General features: G+C 37.8%; 1 protein-coding gene across 1 annotated transcript in view; it reads right to left on the bottom strand.

Moving 5' to 3' along the window:
- The window catches only part of LOC140228841 (putative neutral ceramidase C), a 103,786-nt gene that overhangs the window by 64,714 nt on the left and 12,395 nt on the right, over positions 1–26,677 (bottom strand). Inside the window, exons 9-17 of the mRNA XM_072309114.1 lie at positions 26,350–26,431; positions 23,819–23,931; positions 22,899–23,033; positions 21,732–21,830; positions 19,903–19,998; positions 19,131–19,274; positions 14,628–14,687; positions 9,426–9,508; positions 8,056–8,242 (exon numbers count right to left, since the gene is read on the bottom strand). Coding sequence (XP_072165215.1) covers positions 8,056–8,242; positions 9,426–9,508; positions 14,628–14,687; positions 19,131–19,274; positions 19,903–19,998; positions 21,732–21,830; positions 22,899–23,033; positions 23,819–23,931; positions 26,350–26,431 — 999 coding nt within the window. The remainder of the gene's footprint in view (positions 1–8,055; positions 8,243–9,425; positions 9,509–14,627; positions 14,688–19,130; positions 19,275–19,902; positions 19,999–21,731; positions 21,831–22,898; positions 23,034–23,818; positions 23,932–26,349; positions 26,432–26,677) is intronic.

Below are 26,677 nucleotides of genomic sequence, written 5' to 3'. Positions count from 1 at the left end.
AAATGTGTAAAATTCCTTGCAAGTATAAACAACAAAATCATGCCAACAACTCAAAAAAAAAAAAGACAGCTTTGTGTCAAATTCTAAAGTCCTGAATTAGTTCTGAAATTTGGGGATAAGAGTTTGTTGCAAAGCTTAGTTGTTGTTTTTTCTGTACATTGATCTCCAATTTCAATGCATAATATACATTTTTATGCCTCCGCCATGAAGTGGTGCCAGAGGCATTATGTTTTCGGGTTGTCCGTCCGTCCGTACGTCCGTCCGCTTTCATTTACGCGATAACTTGAGTAATATTTACTGGAATATTACCAAACTTGGTTCAAGTATGATGGGGCAATTACTTGATTAGAGTTTGGATGAAATTGGCCAAAGGTCAAGGTCAAATCATGAAATTGTAACCGTTTACGCGATAACTCAAGACTGGATGGAGCAAATTTCACCATACTTTGTTGAAAGATGATGTATGATGGGACAATTATTTGATTAGTTTTTCAGTGAAATCGGACAGGGGTCAAAGGTCAAAGATCAAGGTCAAATCCTAAAATTTATCTGTTTACGTGATAACTCAAAACTGAATGAAGCAGCTTTCACCAAACTTGGTCCAAGGATGATGTATGATGGGACAATTAGTTGAGTAGATTTTAGTGACATTGGCAAGAGGACAAAGGTCAAAAGGTCAAGGTCAAATGCTACAAATGTTGCAATTTCCCCCAGATCTATGCAATACCCAAAGGTATTTTCTTGAAACTTGGTGTGGATATGTACTACTGTGTAAAGATTCTCCAAAGAGAGTTTCATGTCATAAGGTCAAAGGTCAAAAGGTCAAAGATTAGGTGAAAATGTTGCAATATCACTTTTCTCGCAAATGGTTCAATGTATCTTCATGGAACTTGGTACATATGCATGTACTGACTGGCAGAGATTATCTAGGGAATTTAGGGGTCATGAATCAATAGTCAGGGGTCAAAGGTCAAGGTCAACTCCTCAAAATGTTACTATTTTTCTCATATACTAACTATATAATGCTTGCATTATTAGTTTCAAAACTTAATACATGTATTACCTAATGGAGATTCTCCTGGAAATTTCCAGCCAGAAGGTCAAAGGTCAGAGGTTAAGGGTCAAAGGCCAGGTTTCAATGCTCTCCCCCCCCCCCCCAAAAAAAAAAAAAAAAAAAAATGTACCATCATTACACTCTTTCTTCATACCTTGGAAATTACTCAACGCATGAACTTATAAAAAGGTCCGTCAGAATTCAAGTAAAAATTCTCAATTCCCCAAATATGTGTACCTGCACTCTTAGAAAATTATAGCAAACCCAGTTCAAGACATTTCTGACAAACCTGTCATTTCAATATTTTGCCAGTTATGTGAAAGTGTCATGGATCACACATTGTGAAGACATTGTACTATAATATGCCTATTGGGAGAATCATGCATTATGGCGGAGGCATCAGTCGCCATAGCCACATTTCTAGTTTTTTTTTTTTACATTTGTCTGATGAGCAACTGTCAGAACAGCATGACACATTTTGAGTGGAGGCAAACAGCATCATATTTGTACAAGAAATTTTGGTGCAACATCTGTGGCAACCCAATTCCACTGTTTTTAATTGGTCTAAAGGAGCCTTTGCAACTTCATAATTTGTCCCGTCGTGCTCCATAACTTACCAGAGGTAATGCTTCGAGAAAAAAAAAAAATCTGTATCCTTTTTTCCATTTTCCTTTGACACAACACCATTCCCATTCTCTATTTTACTACACATGTACTACATGTATTTAAGTGAAATAGATTTCCTCATGGGTAAGCATATTGTCTTCGTGACTAAAACTTGTGATAGAAGAATTCCACTTTAAATGCTAATTACAGCCTCATAATCGCAGCTTGTAGAAGATCCTTAAGATACAAAGGTCCAAACCAATACTTCCTTTAGAATTGGACTGTACACAAGCTCAAGAAAAACACTTTTGATACATAATGTATATATTCATATATATATACAATATGTTGATAATCTTTAAACTCTTCACGTGGTACTTGATATAAATCACTTCAATAGATAAGATGATTTGTGGACTTTACACAGATAATAAAAAAATACAGGCATTGACAAAATACATCACAATGACTGAGATTTATCTCAGGAGCTTCCAACAATTAAGAAGAGCTTCCCCAAGGCACACGTTATCATTGTATTAAAACAACAGAATTGAGACTCCAAAGAGGATTGAAAAAAAGGTTTGAAAAATTGCTGGGATGTTCACAAACAATGTGCATTTTTGATGGTGTGAAATAATAGTCCAGTCAAACTATGACAAAAAGTGGGTTAACCTCCAACTAATTGCAACAGAAACGATTCCACTTGCATTTGACCTGGAAGAGGTATTGAAAGAACATATTAAATGTTCCCTAAAATTTGAGTGGTGGATCAGTGTCTAATTTGCATAAATTCAAAATGGCTGCCACATAACCTATTTATGCCTATATCTCGGGACATATGACCCACAGAAAGTAAATTCCGGTGTCTAAACCTATGTTTTCTAGGTCAAGGAATACAATTATGATATCTGTAGTAACTTTCAAGCATCCCTATACATAGTTTTTGCATATATTTGCATGTAATTACATGCAAAATGGCTGCCATATTGCCTGTGCAAGCCCATGTCTCTGTATATTTCATCTGTGAATAGCCCCTTGTCCGTGGTCTTAATTCTACTGCTTAGAATCAATATAGTACACTCAGGAACAAGTCGCTAAAGATCTGCATAAATTTACATTTTATAAATCTATTAAGTCAAATTACTACCGTGTATACTCAAGTTTATATAGATGTAATACATGTATACAACCTACCATGAATTCTCAAATATATACAGAGATACAACTCGTACACGTATAAAACCTGCAGAACATTACATAATTTATCATGCCTGCAACCATGAGTTCAAGGGCAAAAATGTTGGCATAACACCATTCGCAACCTTAATAATTATCCTTTCACCTACAACAGTTTTATAAATCTGTATTGATTAAACGTGCTGTAATCATGATAATACTCACATTACACTTTCTTCAGATTAAGCCTCTGAACATATTCATGTAGTGGGAATTGTTTAAAATATCTCGTAACAACATGTAATCTAATAATTTTCCCTCATGTTAAATACTTATCTGTGTCTGTATTGCAATACTTTTTTCATCTATCATTTATTTTCATTTATCTCTCATGTAGCTTCCAAAGTGTGCTTACGGTACACGAAAATTGGTCTGAAATTACTCAGCAGATATTTGTCAAACATCTTTTTATGCCTCCGCCACGAAGTGGTGCCGGAGGCATTATGTTTTCGGGTTGTCCGTCCGTCCGTCCGTCCGTCCGTCCGTCCTTCCGTCCTTCCGTCCGTCCGTCCGTCCTTCCGTCCGTCCGTAATGAATTTTGTGGACAAGGTAACTATCGAAACCTGTTGAGGTATCCTAATGAAACTTGGCATGTATGTGTATTAGGGGGTGAAGTTGTGCCTATCAACTTTTGGGTGCACATGCTCGAGGTCAAAGGTCAAAAGGTCAAGGTAAAATACATAAAATTTCACTATTTCCACCATATCTATTGAATGCCTGAAGATATTTTCTTGAAACTTAGTGTATACATGTTTTACCCAATTAAGATTCTCTGGTGAAAGTTTGGGTCATTAGGTCAAAGGTCAAAGGTCAAAAGGTCAGGGTCAAATACATAAAATTTCACTATTTCCACCATATCTATTGAATGCCTGAAGAGATTTTCTTGAAACTTGGTGTATACATGTATTACCCAATCAAGATTCTCTGGTGAAAGTTTGGGTCATGAGGTCAAAGGTCAAAGGTCAAAAGGTCAAGTAAAAATATTAAAACTTCTTTTTTTTTCTCCGTACCTTGGAAAATTGTTCAAGGTATCTTCATGGAACATAGTATATACATGTACTGACTGGAAGTGATTATCTAGAGAATGTAGGGTTCATGGGGTCAAAGGTCAGGGGTCAAAGGTCAAGTGCAAGACTTCAAAATTTTACTATTACCCTCATATTTATGCAATGCCAGCAGGGTTATTTTTTTACACTTGGTGTATGCGTGTGTAACTTAATAGAAATTCTCTGGAAAGTTTTTTTTTTTCTCTTTTTGCCTCAAAGGTCAAAAGGTCAAAGATCAAGTGAAAGTGCTGAACTAACTTTTTCCTCCATATCTCGGAAGTGGCTCAAGTTACCTTGAAACTTAGTACATATTATGCATGTTCTACCTGAAAGTAATTATCTTATGAATTTTAGGGTCAAGGGCCAGATGAAAATGGCAACAATTTACTATTCAATTCAGAAATTGCACTTTTTCTCCACACCTGTACCTTGAAAATTACTCAATGCCTAAATGTATGAATGGGTCAAAGTCAAGTTAAAGTCCTTAAATCCCTAGATACATGCTCTCCTATTCATTCAATTAAACCTACGTCAAGGAAGGTGAACATTCAACACATTTGTGACAAACTTGTCATTCCAATATTTTGCCAATTTTGTGAAAATGTAATCACACAGTGTCCACATGTACTATCTAGACCTATTGGGAAAATCATGCATTATGGCGGAGGCATACCAGTCGCCAAAGCGACATTTCTAGTTCTTACCTGTGATGATTTGCCTCCATGTGTAGTCGATACTTGTGTCTTTTGTTGCAAAACTTTTGGTCAAAGCATGTTTATCAATGACCAATGGAACGTAAGTCAAATAGACTGTGATAATTTGTATAGAAGTGGATTTTGCTATATTTTTGTGTGGTTTCACCAAGTGACTTTCTGAAAAATGTAAAACATTGTGATTCACGGCCAGATAAAAAAAAAAAGAAATGCCTTAACATTTCTGTTACTAGTACACTGGATTCATAAGTCGATCAATACAAACAGCATCCTTCTCGTCGGCTTCAAGCTCATACGACACCATGTTTACATAAATTCTGATAAGTCTTACTTTTACCATTTTTCATGTTATCATATCTTCATCTTTATTCAAAGAAATGTTTCCTATTGTCTTAAGGCTTCACACCGTTGAAAACTTCCAGCAACACACAATTTTTTTTTTTCGGAAATGCGAGCAGCATGAAGGCTGAATTCAATTTTGCTGGCGAAAAAGAAGTCTGAAGTTAGATAAGAAACAAAATACATAACATCATGTCCCCAACACTTCCAAAAGATCCCTTCCCTCCACTTCAGCAGCAGCATTTCTTTAAGTTAAACAGTGGAAGGGAAATGACATACAATCATTGGAATTGAGACGATTTGAGGATGTTTAATTAAAAATATGTTCTGATTACTACAGACAAAGCTGCAGCTATTAAGAAACTCCTGAAGGAAGTCTGATGCTACTGCAAGACAGGCTGTTAGCAAATGACAGTGTAGTTGCAGGGCAAACAGACTAGACTGCACTTACACCAGTGGCAGATATGACCCATTATAGATCAGGCACTTGTAATCGTGTATGTCTAAAATATGTGAGGAGTCAGATGATGCTGGTCAAATTGGTGACATTTGAACATTCGAAGGAGGATTCTTGAAAGGCATCGACACAGTTTACAACAAACATGAGACTTACCACGCTTCTATACGTCTGCATGAAATGAAGCCGAGATCCTGTTTGCTTTTGATTAATCAACTGAAATATCACATTTCCCGAGTCCAGAATTTATGGCAGTGTATGGTAAAAGCATGGAATACTTTGTGTGTAAGCGAGTTTACTTGTTTTGCACTTTTATCATTGATCTATGTTCAGAGATCACATATCATGCCTTAAGCAATTCTGTATTTTTGCAAGCTTGAAAATGAAAATGATATACAGGAAATGGAAGAAAGTTTTCTTGAAATCAATTAACTTTGAATCATTAGATTTTAAACTCATCTTAGCCAAAGGCTCAAGACAAATCTCTTTAAAAGCCCCATATACTAACAGATTTTCAACAAACTAGGGGAGTAGCATCCCAAGGATGACACACTATCAAGTTGTTCAAATAGGCACCATGTCCAAAAGGTCCAAGAACCCTGAAATTCAAGATTCTATCATAAAAAAAACCTCTCTCTCTCTCTCTCTCACACACACACATACACACACACACACACACACAAATTGTAGAACCAGGTGTGATAGAGCTAGGTATACAGTATAGTATACAGTTAAATATCTTGGCGACTGCATAGTTTTTAGTTTGCTTTTGCATTATCATCTTCCTTTTGAATTATTGCGCATTTATGTATATATTTTTTTCTTTTTTTTTTCTATGTGTGGGCACCATGTTCCCCTCTGAACTTAGAGTCACTGCTTTTATGAAACCAAAAGAGCATTGAGTAAATACATCGGTGAGTGTATTAAGCATACTTTCAAAAAGGGACCAATTTTCACACTTTCATCATCTTCATCATCTGGTTAAATATTGGTAAAATGGGTACCATCCATTCCCCACCCCCCCCCCCCTCCACCCCCATCCCCGCAGACCACAGGATGCCCAAAGGCACCTAAAATCTTATCTATAGGCGCTGCCGCCTGGAGCTTGGACCAAATTATTGGGGCCACTTTTGATTTCTGATCTTCTTTTTGAAAACACATGGTCAAATTTTCAACAAACTTAGTACTATACGTGTTATCGCTAGTGTCATGAATATATGGACATCATGCCTCCCTGGGCCCTGGAGGTCCCCAAAGGCTTCCAGATATGGCTCTAGAGATTCCCAAAGTCTTCTAATTTCCTTTCTCCCAAGTAATAATCTGCAAGAATGCACGGAAGGTGAACTTGAGATGCGCGAGTGAGCGCTACACCCCTGGGTCTTTTATACAGAAAATCAGTGAGTGACTAGGTACCCTAATTACGACAAGAACATCCTCTATACAAATTTCCAAACTCATGAAACTTTTCTAGAGTAGCTCATGGATAATCATGATCTTGATGATGTGCCCCACCCCTCCCCCCCGGCAAAAAAAAAGAGAGAAAGAAATAGAAGTATTGCAACATAGACTCAAGTATAAGCATTAAACATGAGGGCAAATTACAATTAATATAAAACATGTAATATCATGCAATCATAAATTATTTTTAACAATTTTTACCACATAATTTGAGACTTTAATATTTATATACCTATTGAGCACACTTCGGAAAATAAGTTGAGATTAAAGTTAAACAAAAATATGTTCTATTCGATGCTACTTACAATTGTTTATTGCCTGAGGCTTTATCTCAAGAAAATGCTTCTAATCAATGCCAGAATATGAAACTAGGTGTATGGATAATCATTAAGGTTGTGAATGGTATTATCACAATTTTTGCCATTGAAATCTTGGATGTAGACATTACAGTACAATTAACGTTCTGCAGCTTGTATTCTTATATATCCGAAAGTATATTCACGATAGTAATTTGAATAGATTTATGTATTATTATATTTATGTATTATTATGAATATATTTGCAAATTTTTTGTGACTTTTAGGTAACTATTCCTGAATGGAACATATCCTACATCAGTGATTCTCAACAGTAAAATGAAGACCACAGACGCCATCACTGGGTACCTTTTACAGATTCAATACATGGAGATATAAGCCTGCAGCGGCAATATGGCGGCCATTTTGCATTTAATCATATGCAAATATATGTAGAAATGTATAAAGGGAAGCTTGACAGTTACTGCTGATATCATAATTGTATTCCTTGACCTAGAAAACACGGGTTTAGAAACCAGAATCTATTTTCTGCAGGTTTTATGTCCAGATATATAGACATGAATACTTATAAGGTTGTATGGCGGCCATTTTGCATTTATGCAAATTAGGCACTGATCCACCACTCGAATTTTTGGGAACTTTTAATGTGTTATTCTAATAGCTCTTCCAGGTCAAATGCAAGTAGAATCATTTCTGCTGCAATTAGTTGGGGGTCATGTCATATTTTGACTGGCCTATAATGGGATGTGAATGAATTATGAGAAGCTCATATTCTTCCAACCAATCACAAAATGACAAAATCATAATGCAGACAATATCACCCTCGTACATAGTCACTGCCGACCACATCAAAGTAGCTGGAGCAACCATCATAAGGCAATGTAAATGTGACCAACTTTGTGTAGCCGAAGTGGCAGAGGCGGTAGGTACCGAGTGGTTCATCCATGGGGATCTCCCAGTAGACTGTGGCTTGCCATGGAGTGATGTGACCATTATGGTCTCTCTCCCAGTAGAACCTGTCAACCATGAAAAGAATACAGACAATGTGTAACTCACCACCAATCCAATTTCAGCATTTTTTTAGAAACACTCAATATCTTTATTCAAAATATTTCAAACAATCGCGCTCACCCGAGTATCGCAAGTTCAACTTCCATGCATTCTTGCAGACTTTTACCTGAGAACATTGGAAACTTGGGGCAGGGGCAGCTTTGAGAGCTGGGGGCATGGTGTCCATTTGCATGTTCCATCACACTGGTAAAAAAAAAAACTGCCAGGCACATTGTACTTTTTAGAAGGTTGGACTATGCAGTTTGGAAACAAAGACTAAAAGTTCTATCACTTCTGATTCTAGAGAAGAATATTATTAAATATTCCTTGATTTAGGAGGTTTAGGCCCCTGGGGCCCCCAAGGAAAGCATATGGTACCCATTTAAACACTTTGAGATCCTATCTCCCCCCCCCCCCCCACACACACACACAAATGATACTTGTCAAGTTTGGTGAAAATTCATTATGTTGTTTTCAGCAAGAAGATGAAAGTGTACAATTTAGGTCTGCATTTGGATTTATCACTTCTGGTTCTAGAGAAGAAGATTTGTAAATATTCCTTAATTTTTGTTTGTTTGTTTGTTTGTTTGTTTGTTGTTGTTGTTGTTGTTGTTGATTTTTTTTTTTTTTTGGGGGGGGGGGTTGGGTCCCTAGGGGCCCCCAAGGAGAGCATGGTGCCCAGTTGAACAAATTGAGATGTTAACCCCCTGGCACTCTACCTGGCAAGTTTGATTAACATTCATCAAGGGGTTTTCAAGAAGAATATGACCATGTATAATTTAAGTCCCCATTTGGACCCATCCCACCCCACTCCCCTGGGTGCACGGTGCCTGCCCATTTGAAAAAATTGAGATTCTATCCCCCAAGGGATACTACCTGCCAAGTTTGGTAAAAATCGTTCATGGGGTTCCCAAGAAGATGAAATTGTAAAAAGTTTATGCATGCCCGACGCACAACACATGCATGACAGACAATGCACGACAGACGACGCACGATGGGCGCCGGACGAAGAGCGATCGCAGTAGCTCACTTAGCCTTCAGCTCAGATGAGCTAATAACAATGCAATGTACTAATGTAAATAGACCCCATTGCTTTCACTATACACTTGTAGACCTACTGTAATACTAGATTATATTATTTCCACATACCTTGTACACCAGTCATTGTCGGTGTAGAAAACCTCCCGCTGTAGACCAGTCCCACGTTCAACAGTCAAAAATGTATCCCCCAACTACAAAAGACAAGTAAAGAGCATTGGCTTGGAGAAGGTATATCTCCTCTATCATGTCTGCTCAAACTTTGTTGATGGCATGATTATTGACAAACACGAGCTGCTTTACTTTTTTTTCAATGCGTTTGGATATCACTAAAAAATGTGACAGATATTTTGCAAATAACTCAGTACACATTTTTTAATGACCTTTGCATCTTGTTGATGCTCTGTTTGGTCTTCTTTTCCTTCTCATCTTTGATTCATTGTAAAAGATATACCAGTACACATTTTTCTTCTTTTTTTTTCAAGAAATGAATGTCCATACTTGAAATTATGCACAATCCTAATGCATATTCTATCTTTCTTTTTTAGAGAAAGAGAGAGAGAGAGAGAGAATTAGAGAATTTTCACTCTACGTTCAAGTTGAAATAATTTAAGAGTAAAATCAAGTACACAGAATAGCAAATGTTTAATTTCATTCAATGAAGATACAAACGTTACAAAATTTTGAAAGCTCACTTGACCATTTTTCCCCCCAGTTATACTGGTCTCAGTCATAGAGGCAAGTGATGACGTAATTCTCCACATTGCATATACAGTCTGATCTCTCCTATCTGGACATATTGGGACCAGCGCTCATCCAGATTAGGGATTTTGCTGGGTTTGGGAGACTCGATGTTTAATACATGAAGCTTCCTACCCAATGGTAGCTACACATGTTACTTATTGCAGGTAGCGTACACTGTGATCACTTGGGGGAAGAGAATGTGTGAATACATTTTATTTAGATGAAACTTAGATGTGGATTTATGCATATTATGTTGGGTTTAATATATAATTCATACGAGTTTGTGTGGGAATTTCATTTTGAATTTGAAATACCCCTTTTCCACATAATTATTAGATTGAAAAAAAAAATCATGCTGACATCGCATCCTGATATCAGAGGAATCCGGATAAAGGGAGGCTGGAAAGGAGAGGTCAGACTGTAATGTAAACATTTCGTCATGGGTGGGTGGGTCAGTACGCTGGCCGTATGCTGCGTGCAAATGAAAGAGGTGATCTTTAGCACCCACGCGCAACACACGGAGGTCACACTTTTGGCGTTGACTTGTGTACTTCCTGTAATGCAGAGTTACTGTGCAGCTAGCATGAGCAGAGCGTATATACGGTATTATATATCCCTCATGTTAAGCTTCTTGCCATAGGATTGTACAGCGCACGAACATGGTGTAGTTTTACTAGCTAGCTACGAGCAGCTGGATGCGGTGCCATTGGTTACTAGCCAGCGGGATATAGTACTTTTGGGAATCCACGATTTGCACCCAATCGCCGATACTGCGATCGATATCTGAATTCTAAACATTTTTTGCACTGCCTAAAATGCGCGCAAATTGCGTCGCGTAACATAGGCCCACTTGGTTGTTGGCAGTGTGTAGACCCTGTGTATGTAGACGTACAGATCTAGCGAGCAGTGGGTAGCCAGAATGCGCGCTTTCGGTACGCATGCAACGTATCGCGCAGACGTCTCAATAGCGCCAGCGCTAGCATGTGCATGCAGGATCTCGATCCATTGATCCATAATCCAGCCAACCAATCGAAAAAATGGCTGCTTCCAGTAGTGACCGTGGTGAAATGGCCGACAACCAGCCCCGTTTTCACCTATTAGATGTTGAAGAATTGTTGAAATTTAACGAAGGAAAAGACAGCAAAAGCACAAAGAAACAAATCTGATACGGACTTTCTGTCTCCCGGGATTTCTGTAAGGAAATAAACGCCAACTTTGACGACGATGTCGATAATCTGGATAACGAAGCTCTTAACCTTCTTCTCTCCCAATTCTATGTGGGAGCTCGGAATCAAAACAGAGAATTCTACAGCAAGAAAACTATGCAAGCCTTGCGATTTAGCCTACAAAGGCATTTCTTGGAGACAAGAAACGTGGACATTACCAAGGATGAATCCTTTTCGAGAAGTGGAAAAACTTTCAAAGCCGTAGTGAAAAATCTGAAAGCAACAGGCCATGCTGCTGTGAAACATCACCCTGCAATTTCAGAGGATGACATGACAATGATTCTGCAAAGTCTAGACTTAAAATCTCCCGATGGTCTCCAGAAGAAGGTTTTCCTTGACACCATGCTTTACTTTGCCAACAGAGGTACGGTATGGAGAATTTGAGGAATATGACGCCAGAAGATTTTATCCTTCATGAAGCTAATGGAAGTGACGGTGAGTACTTTACACTCCGTGACATGCATACCAAAAACCATGCAGATGATGACGATAAGAGCCAGGGAGGACAGATGTGTTCTTTGCCGGGAAATCCACTTTGCCCTGTAGCCAGCCTCAAAATGTACCTGTCCAAACTGAATGGTAACTGTAAATGGATGTGGCAAAGGCCAAAATCAAAAGCACAGCTAACCGATGATGCCATTTGGTACGCAAATGCCCCTCTTGGGAGGAATACATTGGGCTCAATGTAAAGAGAATCTGCGAAGAAGCAGGCTGCAAAATCTACACAAATCACTCCCTGCGAGCAACTAGCATCTCAATTCTAGATGAGGCAGGACATCCATCTCGAGACATAATGACAGTGTCTGGCCATAGAGCTGAAAGTTCTATCAAGAACTACGCCCGCACAAGTGAAGCCAAGAAAAAGAAGATGTCAGAAACATTGTCAGGAATCTACGCAAACTCCACGTACCCGAAGACAAATGTTGAAGAACAACCATCTACATCAAAGATAACTCTCACTGAGGACATGGGTGCTGAACCTGAGACTGACAATGTGCTACCACTAACTGATAGTCAGTTGGAGCAGGTTTTCGATCAAGTACCCAATAATAGTTCATTTCCATGTGTTCCACAAGAGCAGACCACGGACACCACCACGGTCACTACTGGAAGCACCACCAGAGCCTCCAACACGATGAACATTACGAAAAACCAACGCCCAGAATACCACTTCCACGGATGTACCGTCAATATTTTCAACAAATACAGTTGTAGGCCTTGCCTACCAGACCTAGTAATGCCACCTGTGATGCTTAGTCACTGTAAATGTGTTCATGTTTCTGCATTTGGAGACAAACTGCATCTGCGTTAACTTTGTTTGGAAATTGGAGACAAACTGTTTCTACGTTAACTTTGTTTGGAGATTTCATAGTTCGACGCTGTTAAAAGTGTTAATTTGACATGGAAAACGTTTCTGTGGAATCTACAAGACTTTGATGAATCATTCTTTTCTGGACACCAAGAAGGGATCTATTCTTAATCCGGATCTACTGATTACTGGTAAGTCAATCACCCGGTTTTTCTACTAGACCTAGACTAGCGTTTAGATCTCTAATGTTCTTAGGGCCTGTTAAATTTCGTAGGTGCGGTGCATGCACTGCGATCATGCAATGATCTACGGTACTCAGCAGCGCGAGCGTGAGCGTACCGCGTGATCTAGCACTTGGGAATCCACGATCTGCACGCAATCGCCGATTCTGCGATCGATATCTAAATTTCTCACATCGCACATTTTGCAGCGCTGCATGCATGCAATGTACGTGAAACGCGTGTAAGGTACAATTGTAGGCACACTGTCATCACTTCTTTTTCTCATGTTTCTTTGAATGCATAAATCCCTCGTGAGGGATATAAAACAAATATCGACTGCTTTTTTTCGGGAGATGGTAAAACTATTTGCACCTCGGTGCAAATAGTTTTACCATCTCCCTCAGTCGCAGTCGATATTTGTATACTAGTAATCCATCTAATTTTTCCCTTTTTATCATGACTAAAACATTGTCACTTCACAGTAGCAATGCATTTTTAGAGCTTAGCAACATGAAATAATTGCTGAGAAACTCTACAAAACTACTGTAGTTTGGATATAAAGGCAGTGCTACATGATTTTTGTGTACGACCAAATAGAGCTTGTGCTGTGCCAGAGTAGTCGACACATTACGGAAATTAAATAGCACTGCCGCTATGGAGTTTTTACAGTTATAAAATATATATTACAGGGGAAAATACATTAAAAGTCTATTGCTGAACAAACAAATCTTTGATATTTTTTTTCAAAAAATGAAATCTGGGGAAAAAAAAAACTACCATCATCATTAACATCAATCATTACTGACGAGTTAAATGAATTAGAAATGATGACTTTTGGAGAGATTAACATTGGTACATCACTGACAAAGGTTTTCCACAGTATGACCAATTACATTTCAACCAAATGGAGGGATGTGTACCAATGACATCATTGCTTAACTTATTTTATTTTATATGTGATTGTGACCAAATACCACCGTTATTATACAAATGATGCACAGGATAGAGTGCGTTAGTGGAGATGTAGCGCACTCGAGGGTATTTACAATTGTGAAACATGCACGAGGCGAAGCCGAGTGCATGTTGCACTACATTGTAAATATCCACTAACGCCACGAAATAATCCTGTGCATCATTTGTTTTATAAAATGGGTCGAACACTAACAGCATTTTTCACGTACCTTTGTGGGTCAATACCAGTCAGCTACATGTAGCACTCGCTCAAGAGTCAAGATGTCCGAAGATGTTCGTCCCAAACATTTACGCACGTTTACGCACATTTACGCACTCGGAAATCCTGCTCATATAAGTACTGTACGTATAAGAGTATACGTACGCCACACATGTTATGCACACAAGAAAGGCCGGCCGGCAGCCCGAACTAGAAGTTTTACAGGATTGACAGCGCGTATAGTTGCGCGCGACGCACTTGTAACAACTGATTGAGTGCGCACTGCTGTGTAAACATTGTGACGTCAGGCCGTGCATGTTAGTGAGAAATTAATGCACGCACACGTGACTCATTTCAGCGCTTCCAATTGGCTACATTCTTGAACCCATTTTATAAAGCAAAACAAGTGAAAAACAACTTCTAGTAAGCTTAATGACACTGAAGCATTTATTGTCCTGTCTGTTTGACTTTTGCACATTCCTCTCACTGAAGTTAATCTGAACTAAATGCAGTTTTTGCAACAACAAGTATCAAAAGTTCCACAAGATGTTCTACTTCAGGTCAGAATAACAAGAGTAATAATAGACTAAGACAGCCAATGTAACCATTTAAAATGGTGTTCAGAAATGTGTCCCTTTTTACCATTTTAACAGGATCGTTGCGAGGACTGACGGCCCAGAATGTAGCTGTCACGACGGAGCCCTGAAAATATCAATAAAATCATTGTAAAAGCAACAGACACTCTTACATTCAGTGGGCTGTCACGGGTTGGTCAAACACCAGTCGGCAATTGAATGAACATAATCATTTGGTAGAGGAATATTTTGATTTGTTTGCCCATGGGCAGAACATTTTGCAATGTTTTGCAGTGTTCTGCAAAGGGGAAACATTCTAATTTTCTTGCATTATATGGCAAGGATACCAACTGACAGAATGATGACAGTTCAAACACAGTTCTAGCACAATTGACACCAGCCTTTGCAATGCCTGAAAAAAAAAAAATGTCCCTCAGGCTCAGCAGACTTTCTGAGATGAGTTGAAGGTATGTTCTCAAAGTATGTTGACTAACTGACTAAAAATAAATATTTGCTGCCTGGAATATGCAGAAAATTCTAACTTCCTAGTTTGAAATGCTACATTAGGGAAGTTTTCAATCTCAAAACTTGGTCTTGGGAGTTATAATCTCCCTCACTAGCACTTAAAACGTTGCGGACAAAGCATTCCATATGTTTTCTCCATCAGCATCAATATAGCACATCTTTCTTCAATGATGCAAAGTTGGCTATCTGCTCTGTTTACACTCTAAAGCGGGATTCCCACTATCATGATTGTCTTGATGGCACGATTAAAATCGTGGTCTTAATCGTGCAGCAAGCGTGGTGGTCTTATCAGATTGTATCAGATCTTAAGGTCAATCGTGGCAATCGTGTTAATCGTTGGAAAATTTTGGACAGTTCAAAAATTTTCTAAGATTAACACGATTAGTGTTTGATCGTGATCATCGCATCAGATCGTCTAGGATCGTATCCAAACGCAGCAAATCTCTTCTAATCGTGCTTCTTAATCATGTTGATCGGAATCGACTTTTTCACTTCACTTCCGCTTATTATTATTATTATTATTTGCCCATTTGCCCTTATTTTACTCATACATTGATTTATTTTGTATTCTGATAGGTGGTAGCCTGCATCTTTAGATCATTATTTCCAAACGGTAAATTGTATGACGGTGTGGGGTTTAATTGTCGTAATTTTTAAGGTACATTATCACATTAATTTTTTTTAATGATTTCATAAAATGAAAGTTGTATTACAGATTTTTAGATGTTTTCATACATTATGTTAATGATGTTTTCATTATTGAGTCGCTATTACCATTATACAGACACACAAAACAGGATATGGGATAACTTTTGTAACGAAAACAAAAAATGAGCAAAAATAAAATGGCAATTGGATGTCTGCACGTATTGACTAACGTCAGTACAAAGATGAGAATAATTTAATGTATCGTGCTTGAATGGGTACATATCAAAGGCAAATGGTTGATTTTTAAAAGGATATTACATTTTTTTTTGTTGGGGGGGTGCAGTATCCTGCTGTTTGTGTATCGTACATAGTAATTAAGAGTTGTTGTTTCATCAGCCATCGTGTGACCCCTTTACATCTATTTTGACACTTTTCAATGTCTCTTTTGTATGTTTGGTAGAGCATAATCTTAGAGGAAAATGGTTATTTTCAACTCTCATTATTACTGCAAATGTAAAAGTGACCATTGTCGTGGATGTGAGATCACTCGTACGATTATGACAATGAAGATCACTCTTATTATTTTTCACAGTTAGTTATTCAATAAGTGTAGCAATATACCCCTGCGAAATAATTTTGCGTAAAACCTCCTTTTTGTTAAAAAGTGACATCATTTTGATTAGGGAGTCACTTTTCTGTTATGTGTGTGTATCATTTATGTTAAACATTGTTACGTAAAACACTAAATCAAGCCGAATAAACCAAACTTTTAATAACCCATGAGATAACGACATTTTGAAATAAAAAGACATATTGATTCATACACTTTGCGGATATGAAATCGAACACATAAGCAATACTATCCATTCGGCTAACTTTCTTATATTGAGCGTATATAACACATAATACTATGTTACATAACATTCAAAATGATCCCATCCTCTGTCTTAGCTTCCATTTCATCATATAATTATTTTCTTCATGTATTGGAGAGAAAGGTCATTTTTGTCTTGCTGTTTGTTTGTTTGTTTTTTTCTGGGGAAGAGGGGTAATCATCTGATCTTATGTATTTGGGTTTGTGATTTCATTATTTTTTTTTTTTGTGGGGGGGGGTGAGCATGTCGATTTAATAATCTATTAATTTCTTTACGTTTGATATAAAACGAGGGCTTATCTGACGTTATGGCTGGGCTGGGTGCTGCTTTCTCTCTGATAACATAATCGTCATTAGCAATACTGCAAAGGTTACGTTGTCATCATTGTCAACCTGTCAAGCCTTGCCATCATCAATGGTTGTGGATAAAATTAATAGGCCTAATCACTCTGCATAACTTAAGGGAAACAATGAAATCTATCGTCTGCCGGACTATAATATTCCCATTCGCGTCCAATCGCGCCTTAAATGGGGGTCGCTTCTGATCCCGATCGTAAAAGATATCGTATCTTATCTCAGCAGCCCGTATTGGTTCGCGGTATTCGTATTGGAACGTATCAGTACGTTGCTGCACGTACCAGATCGGGGATCCTGATCGTAATGGTCACGTTAGATCAGTACCAATCATGAACTCAATCAGGACAATCCTGTTGGATCGTATTTGAACGGCAGACCAGATCATGACAGATCGTATCACTTGAAATAGACCAATCGTGACAATATCGCATCCAAGCGTACCAACACGTATTGACTCGCATAACCTCGTATCCATATGTGAAATTTCAGACGAGTTCAACAAATTTTCCACGATCAGTTACGAATGTCCAATCGTGGCGTTCGCAATGGATCGCACGATAGTGGGAACCCCGCTTTAGCCAAGTATGAGCAACAATGTGATGTAATATTTACACAAATAAATCCCCCTTCCCTTACAAAAAAAGAGGAGAAAGATACTGTATGAATTGCAGGTCGGAATCACATTTACAAAGAATGGTATATAATAAAGTTTTGTTATTGTGTTTTTCATACCTCTCCTCAAAACAGCCCTAGACATTATGGTAGAGCTCAGTCTGATATAATGAATGAATTCAAAAGAATAGTATATGAATGAATGAATAAATGGAATGAAATTGAAATTAATGACATTGAATTTAATGAAATGAATGAAATGACATGAACAAAATGAAAGAAAAATAAATGAAATTGAAATACATTGACTGAATAATGTGAATGACATGAAAAATATGAATGAAATGAGTGAAATGAAATGAATGATTATAAATGATATCTATAAAATTTATGGAACGAAAGAAGTTTAATAAAATGAATTTGGATCAATGAACAAATGGACCAACCACACATCATACAGCAATGACCCTTCTCTCGTACAGGGAAAATTCTCATGAAAGTCAACAATTCCACATCTTTTTCTCTTTAGGATATGATGTGTATGTGACCCACCACTACATAAGCCATTCAAATCAACGTAATTTCACTTTCTGCATAATGAAAGAGCTCTTGAGTCTTGACTTACTTCTTTCAAAAAGATGGGAGAATACATTACCCTTAACATATGTCAGTATCAGATGTTGAGGAATTGTGGAATTTTTATTATAAAAATGAAATTTTGTGCAATTCTTTTTATATTGCTGAATTCACTCGATTCATATACCGTAAAACATGGTATATTTGCAGCATGAAATTTTCGCAAACTGGAGCCGATAGCCTTTTTTGCGACATGAAATTTTCGTGAAATTCCTACTGGTATTCAATGCATATAGTGTAGACAAGAACTTTCGTGTGCATTTTAATTTCGCGAATCTTGGCACTCGCGAAATTCGGGAAATTAAAATGCACACCAACATTCCTTGTTTTACAGTACATATTTGGGTATCTCTCCCCTTTTAAATGCAGATCATCTAAACTATTAGGCAAACTCCACGTGGATAAATATCGGTGAAATGTTTAAATAAAGTTTGTAAAGGTTATTACTCTATTTCATGACAACATCCTTCTGTCAGTGACACAACATTTGCTTTTGCATTAATGGCTCCAGTCTTGTTTTCTCCAGGGACTTTTTTATAGTAGGGTTAGGGTTACAGTTGTGATAGGGTTTTAGGTTTAGTTTGATGTGAGGATTAGGATTAGGGTTAGGGTTACGTTTGTGGGTTAAATTAAGTTTGGCTTAACATGCAAATGTTTTATGGGAGCAATTGTCACAGGAGCAAATGTCATGGAACCCTTTCTGCCATTGTGTATGGAAAAAGAACAGTAATCACTCAATGTACCTGTACACCTATTTATATTTCCTAGGGTGGCGTCATTAGAGGTATTAAGGGTATTCTCATATTGTAACCTTTGTTGTATCTGTTGGTGAAGCAGAAGGCCAAGATATTAATATTTCTTTCATGAAATTAAAAAAGGGGAGAAGAGGGTACCACAGGTTTATGTCTCTGAATGTACCTGTCTGTATTTTGGATCCACGTCAATGTAAATAGAACCCGCCTCTATGCCATCAGGGAGCGAGTCACGCGTGGGACGCATAATGCCGCGCTGAATAGGCAGAAGGTTTGGGGGCAGGGGACCAGCTTCGACATCCTCATTACCCTAGGTGGTAGCATAAAACAGTGAAAAGACAATGAAACAACCAAAAAGGAAAATAATAATCATTTTACACAACAGAATATCTCACAGCTCAAAAAAAAAAAAAATCCTGAGCATGATATATTCATTCCATTTAGACTTCTTTTAGCATGATATAAAATAAAAGGCATATCCACTTGCAATGTTCATTGATGCAGTAATATTGATATATTTTTTGGTGGAGGTTGTACTGTTAACAATATATGATTTTATATTATATATATATATATATACATTTCTTTTTTTTAATAGTTTCTCCATGATTATATGTATGTTTTGCATAAAGAGACATTTCTTCTCCTTAACCTGGAACAGCAGGTAGAAGCAAATGTTCCATTGAAAAACTATGACTCTCTTTCATGAAAGCTGACCTATAGGACCACACATTTAATGGTAATCTTTCACTCTTCACTGAAGCCAAAGGTTACTACAAGTCAATGAAATGATATATACCTCAGCCTGATCATAATTCACAATAGCAAATAGCAAACATCCGAGCCACACAAGCAAACATTTAGCACAAGATCAAGTACATATGAATCTTTTAAATCTATTATTGTTCTGGAGGGGATACAACCTCCAGCTCACTTACATTGACTAGGTTATCAGTTAGCATCTGGTACTGCTGTATGTAGGCCATCAGAGTGTTAGGTCCATATATGGTGGATGCTCCCTCATAGCGTTGAATCTGCAATGGCCACATTACTATCAACTTGGCACCTACCAGAATCAATCTTAACACTTTCACTTTATGGCAACAGGTTTCCATCATTTCCTCACATTGTATTGCTTTTTGAGATTTATCTTCAGATTGTTTTTATCGTGGAAGTTGCATTGTTTTTATTGATAAAGTGTAATTAGGACGTTCAAAACAAAACTCGAACAAATAATTTAGCTTCATCATTCATACAGATCTGGGTCCCTTTTCATAAAACTTGTTATCAGTGACAACTGCCACATTTCTAAAACAAATTTGCATTCAGCCAATAGGATGCAAGGATTTCAGTAGCTTATAACAACTATCACAACTTGTCACTGATTAAGATTTTTATGAAATGGGGTCTGGAACTGCAAGAAATGTGTCTGCATCAGACCATTGGTACAAGGACATATATCAAACAGTTGCACAGTCATTTCCTTCCTCACACTTGACAACATGTGATGGCATGATGGTATGTGTGTATCTTTCTTTATATTTCACATACTAAGAATGTTGCAATAGGATTGGTCCAGAGCTGATCACGTGATGAAACGTAGTTTTGCCCATCACATCACCTGAGAAGAAAAGTTCATTACACTCTATGTTGATAGTCCCTTTTGTTTCGCTGATCTCCACACAGTCCACATAGTCCTAACGCAAGATGAGTACGCGCGAAATAAAAGTGCGTTGCACTGTGGACTATCATGTGACCTAGGTCACTTGATAGTACACAGTGCAACGCACTTTCACTTCGGTGCCGCGCGGTGCGCGCAGCAACTTCATTGTTTTGTCATCTACGCGCACACGTAGCCTAAGCCCCAACGGTTTCAGATGTGGAATAAAATGGGAATTTCTAGGACCCTAGATGTGGAATATAAAGCAAATAATCAACTTTTAGTTTCAGGCAATGAGACAAACTATCACTTCCTCGGCGATCTGAATGTGTACGCTATCTTTCCTCAGCTGCGCTTCGGAAAGATAGCTACATCCAGATCGCCTCGGAAGTGATAGTTTGTCCCATCACCTTCACCAACGTTGATTATTTGCTTACTACCACTCCCACCAGTAGGGGAATTCCCCAATGTTAAATCTAGCTTGGTACAGTGACTAATTCAGGTATTCATACTACACATATCAGATGATCTGTATGTTAGAAAAGAAAAATAGCATGCTCTTTAAATGTCTCACCACCAAACTACACTTTGCTGAGCCCAGACCCACTATACTGCAGAACAATTAGTATAAACAACAGTTCCTCTATTGAGAGAAAGGAAAAGAATGCCCAAGACATCAGACAATCTATTGTTTAATCACAAGGTCCCCAGTTCAAGTCCCCAAGCAGCAGTAACAAGTGTAGCCCTGGACAAGGCACAGGGGTGGGGAGTGGGGGTGGGGGGGGGGTGACTAAAAGCTGCCTGTCCCGTGGTTGCTCATTTGTAAGCATTTATTGCTTTCTCACCAGTCATTTAGAATCAACCAATTCTAATCAAATGTGGTCTCCTTGGTAAAACAAACCAGGAAGAAAATTCAAGATATATTCATCCTCAAGGCTGTTCATACAGAGAGTACATCACTGCAAGCTAGTCTGTTCTACACAGACTACTCTAGATTGACTGTCTTCAACATCTCCATTACATAGCCCCCAAACTAACTCACCCCCCCCCCCAAAAAAAAACAACAAACAACAACAACAAACAAACAAACAAAAACTCAATACTTACTGCATACTCTTCAGGGGTAGTGATGTAATGAGTGTAGGTGTTGGACAAGCCTGTGATTACAACAGTAGCATTACTTGGCACCCCATTAGCAGTGAGATTCTACAGAAAAACGGAAACAAACAAAGAAGTAATGCATATAACTTCCAAATCATAGACAGTGTTACTATCTTTTATACCACATATGACGGTTTCATATTTTCTGATGACCTCACATTTAAATGACATGTTACAAATTGAAACAATATTTGTATTGAATGACAAAAATGCAACAGACACACAATCACATATTATTTACGTGACGACAACAACCTAAACAGAGGAAATTCCATACAGATATTCTGCTCAAGTGTCGATAAACGATCTCATGAAATACAACAAATAACCCTTCAGCAGAAGTCTTGTGTATGAGCATTAGCCTTGCATACCACACATTCAGCTCAATGTCCCTCTATCATTTATTAGTTCACAAATTATAAACTATCCTCCATTGGTGGATTTACCAGGTAGACGATGGAAACTATGTGTCACAACTCATGCATCTAAATTATTCTACAGAATGGCCTAGAAGGTCTATATTGCTTTTCTTGTTTTGTGTTTTAATACTTACTACCGAGTGGTTAGAAATGCAAACACACTGAACGTATTTTTGTATTTGAATACCTTTGGCACCTGTCAGTCTCGTAATCACTGAAGTCTAATTCTTTGATTCAAGTTACATTGGCAGAGGCACCACAGATTAAATGCTGTTACAATTTAAGAGTTAAAGGCATGATGTAATGCATCTACAATTTGAAGATATAAAAGATCTAATGATAAAAATTCAGTCTCAGACGAAGAAAAAGGAAGCAGACTGTTTTCATCACTTTTAAGATTTCATACGTCAAAAAGGTGCTAGGTCTTACTCTCATTAATTCTTGAAGATAATGCTGCAGTTTCATCTCCTAAGTTTGCTCAATCTCATCACACATGATGCATGTGAATGAATCCAATCACCATCAAATCAGCTTAATGTTGTATGTTGTATGTCGATTACGTTACTTTGAACTTAATCTGTCAGTATGTCTTTGTGTGTAAAATGGATAATTATACAACACATTGGGAGCATTGATTATAGTGCTACAGAAGCTCAGCTACCATTATCATCATCAGCTTATCAATGCTCATCACCTGTCGAACACCGTTTCGCAACCGCCGACCCGCCATCGTGGAGAACTCTCCCGGAGCAGCTATGATGAAGAGATTGCCAATCCGCAGCATCTGTGTGTCTACGATTTGAGGGTGCCACTGCCATGGTCGGAAAGCCTGTTACAAAAAAAACAAACAAAAAACAACTTCAATAATGATATGTCACAAAATGGATGCCCATTACATTATTACATTTAAAAGATCAACAATATCTTGCTGCCCGCATGGGGTATGCAACAAATGAAGCATAATATATCATCAAACTCTAACAATGTTTAAAGGGACTGTACAGTTCTGGTTGAGGTGAGGATTTAGCTTCTAACATTTTGCGAGATATTCAGAAACCACTCCATGAGATGTCACAGAGCATGCAATTCAAAGGGGTATCAAAAGTTTATTTGATGACAATCAGTTTTGAAATGACTGAGATATCCCAAAACAAGGTGAAACAAAGAGATCCTAATAAAAGGCATGGCCTGTCGCCTTTTATTATCACTTTTTTGGATATCTCAGCCATTTGAAAACCAATTTTCATCAAATAAACATTGAATCTTTCTTAAAATTACATGCTCTTTCACATTTCATAAGAGGTTTCTCATTATCTCACTTAGGAATGTTATAAACCTGAATCCCCACCTCAACCGGTACTGTACAGTCCCTTTAAGTCATAGATGCATCACTTATACACTGTGTCAGTGTGGCCTCCTGCAAACAATTGCACTGTTGGTGACTTCATGATGACCATGAGATGGTGTAGTCTGATACATATCCAGACTATTCCACCAGTGCTGCATTCCCCCACCCCAACCACTCAGGGATAAACACCCATCGTGCAACATGTAACAGTAGCAAGAATCCACTGCATAATCAATATTGCCCCACCCACGATGCCCAACTCTCACCTCTCCAGTCGGAAGGAGAACAGGCTTTGGTTTCTGACACTCCAGCATCTCCTCTGACGGTTCCTTGAGAACGTTCCGAACAAAATCCCAGATGGGGCTCCCTTCGGTGTCACCTGGGAAACGGAAGATCAATCCACCAATCATCAGGAGTGTTGAATTCATGTGAACATCAACATTTCATCACAATGGAGATTTATTAAAATCTGGAGATTTTTCAACAACTGTGGGCAGATAAATAGAAAAAAAAAAATCAGCAACTGCCCATTTCAACATACAACGTACGATACTTAACATGCAACCCATGCACTAACCACACCATAGGGGGCCTACAAATATTTCACAAAAACCGATATCCTAAGTATATGAAAGACTGGGCTTGTAAAATATTGTTGTTTTTTTTCTTCTGTGTTTTTCAATAACAGCTGAATGTGAAATTAGCTAATCAAATAGCCTTGGTTGATGTTAAAATCTGAAGTCATCTTTTAATGAAAGAAATATTCAACAATGGGACATCATTTCAAAATTGATAAAGCAATGACTCTCACTAATTTTTAATTTTCATCACGGGTGATGTTGTATAACTGACCATTTCTACTTGAGAACTTTTAAAAGAGTGAAGGGGCCATGAATTTGGCTGATAGCTGTGAATAAATAAATGTGCGACATATTGTTGGAGCCGGGTGCCTTTGAATGTCTTTAAAGACAAATGGCACTATATAAATTCTGTTAATCATCATCATAATCATCATATCTAGTACAAATATTGGGAATGCTTCTTTTGATCTTACACATTTCCTTGACCTTGTTGCAATACACATAGCAAAACCAGGATTATCTCTGAAAAGCTACATAACAAGACTTGTGAGTGAATGATAAAATAAACGACATATGTTGATGGATGATGTATGCATAGGACAGCGCTTTGAACACTGACAAGGCAATTTAGGCTATGAAAACACAATAGACAAGTGACTAAATGGATACATGGTATTTGTTGCTATTTGGATCAATCTCACATGCCCTACCTTAAAGGAAACCAAACCTAAATATAAATGTAGATTGAGTGAAAGCAGCAATATCAGCAGAATAAATCAGACAATTGATTCAAAAGTTATCAATATTTAAAAGTTTTGGTGCCAACATTGCTGAGTAAAAAGACTAACTGCAGTTCATGACATCATTTTGGACAACAACATAAAGAAAATATAAAGAGAATTCCACAAAATTTAATTTTTCATGAAAAGTACACATTCCATTAACCTCTTACTGACATATCTTAAGGGTTATATCATTCCCTCCTGCTTTCTGAAAGAAGTAGGTAAGCCAAGCGCTCTTTCATTATGCTATAGAAAAGTGAAAATATGAAAAAAAGTGAAACTGATGGGAACAAATGGCATTTGACCCCGATGACTCACCATTGTGACACGATCACAGGCTCTGTAGCTGCCAATGTATGACTGGATGGCAAGACATGGTCGATACAGTGAAGACAATATCATGAACAGGATGAGAAAAACTGTTTGAGCATGAAACTCATTGCATTGAGGCACGACAGCATGACCATGGAAAATACAAAATTACACTAAATGGTACTTACCGAAATGCCGGCCACTTAATTATCTCATTTCCATGGATTCCATTACAAAACATCGCTAAAGAAATCAACATGTCATTCTTCCAAATAGCAATCCCTCACAACTTGTTTTGTATATTTTTGTATATTTTTTCCCCAAATGCTAGTCTAACCAATGTGAAATCCATTACAATGCCTGCAATTATTTTTTTTTTTGTGCAAAAGTTAAACATGACCAATTGTACATCACACTGATTTGTTTTGCATGTGTGTTTAAGTGTGTGTGCGTGTCTGAATAGACTTTGTCAGCGGTATAATCTTACTGTTGCCCATTTTTTTTGATTGCAGACTGAGAGTGTGCTGAACATTACATAACACACGAGTAATTAACTGAAAACGTACACATAATTCATTACATAGAGTGGCAGACATTGAAATATGACACATACATGTAACAAACATGATAAACATTACAGCACAACAACAAACAGTACTTGGCAAATGGAGAGCAACTTGTTCATATAGCGCCACATACAGCAGCCCTTATTACAAACAGCAGGGTATCATGGTGGCTTATTTTGTTACAAATTTAAAACCTCATCTCTGATTTACTAAAAGCACAGCAATGCAGTGGCAAACAACTTTTGGTTACAAGCCTCAAAAACAGAGAAAAATCTGACTAAATCATATAAATACCTTGGACTACAGGTTTATTCCTCAAAATTTCATGAATTTGACACAAAGATCGGTATTTACAAAGATGATTCTATGAAAAGATAGGGATCTCTGACAATACTATGGCATGCACCCAAGTAATCCTTATTTGATGAGAATACAATCTATTCATTATTTCCAATGATTAAAAACGACAACTGTTTGACCACACTGGAACTGGTATCAAGTAGTATGATTTTTTTTTCTTCTGTGGGCCCTATTAGAGATAAACACCAGATCCTACCTTGTGTAAAGGTGAAGAAACCCGGCCCATCAGTGGTACCTCCCGCAAAGCTGTAACCCATGGCTGGGGTGCATGTTTTCACCTGGACAGAACCATTTTAGAGGGGGACACACAGACACAAGATATTGCACAACAAATTGCTTTCCTTGACCCTACTCCTCACTTATCACCACCGTTTGTCTACACACACATTCACTCCTTTCTTGAAGATTTATACCGGCATGATCAAAATGGCTGCCACTGTAAAACATGTCCTGGATGACTTGCCTTTGGAACTCTGTGGAAGTTCTATCTTTAGACCATAATCTGCCCTAGGGAGGGATTATTT

The sequence above is a fragment of the Diadema setosum genome, chromosome 5 (assembly GCF_964275005.1).
Source record: "Diadema setosum chromosome 5, eeDiaSeto1, whole genome shotgun sequence".
Lineage (NCBI taxonomy): Eukaryota > Metazoa > Echinodermata > Echinoidea > Diadematoida > Diadematidae > Diadema > Diadema setosum.
The sequence above is the reverse complement of the archived record's forward strand: the minus strand, read 5'-3'. Positions and strand labels throughout refer to the sequence as shown.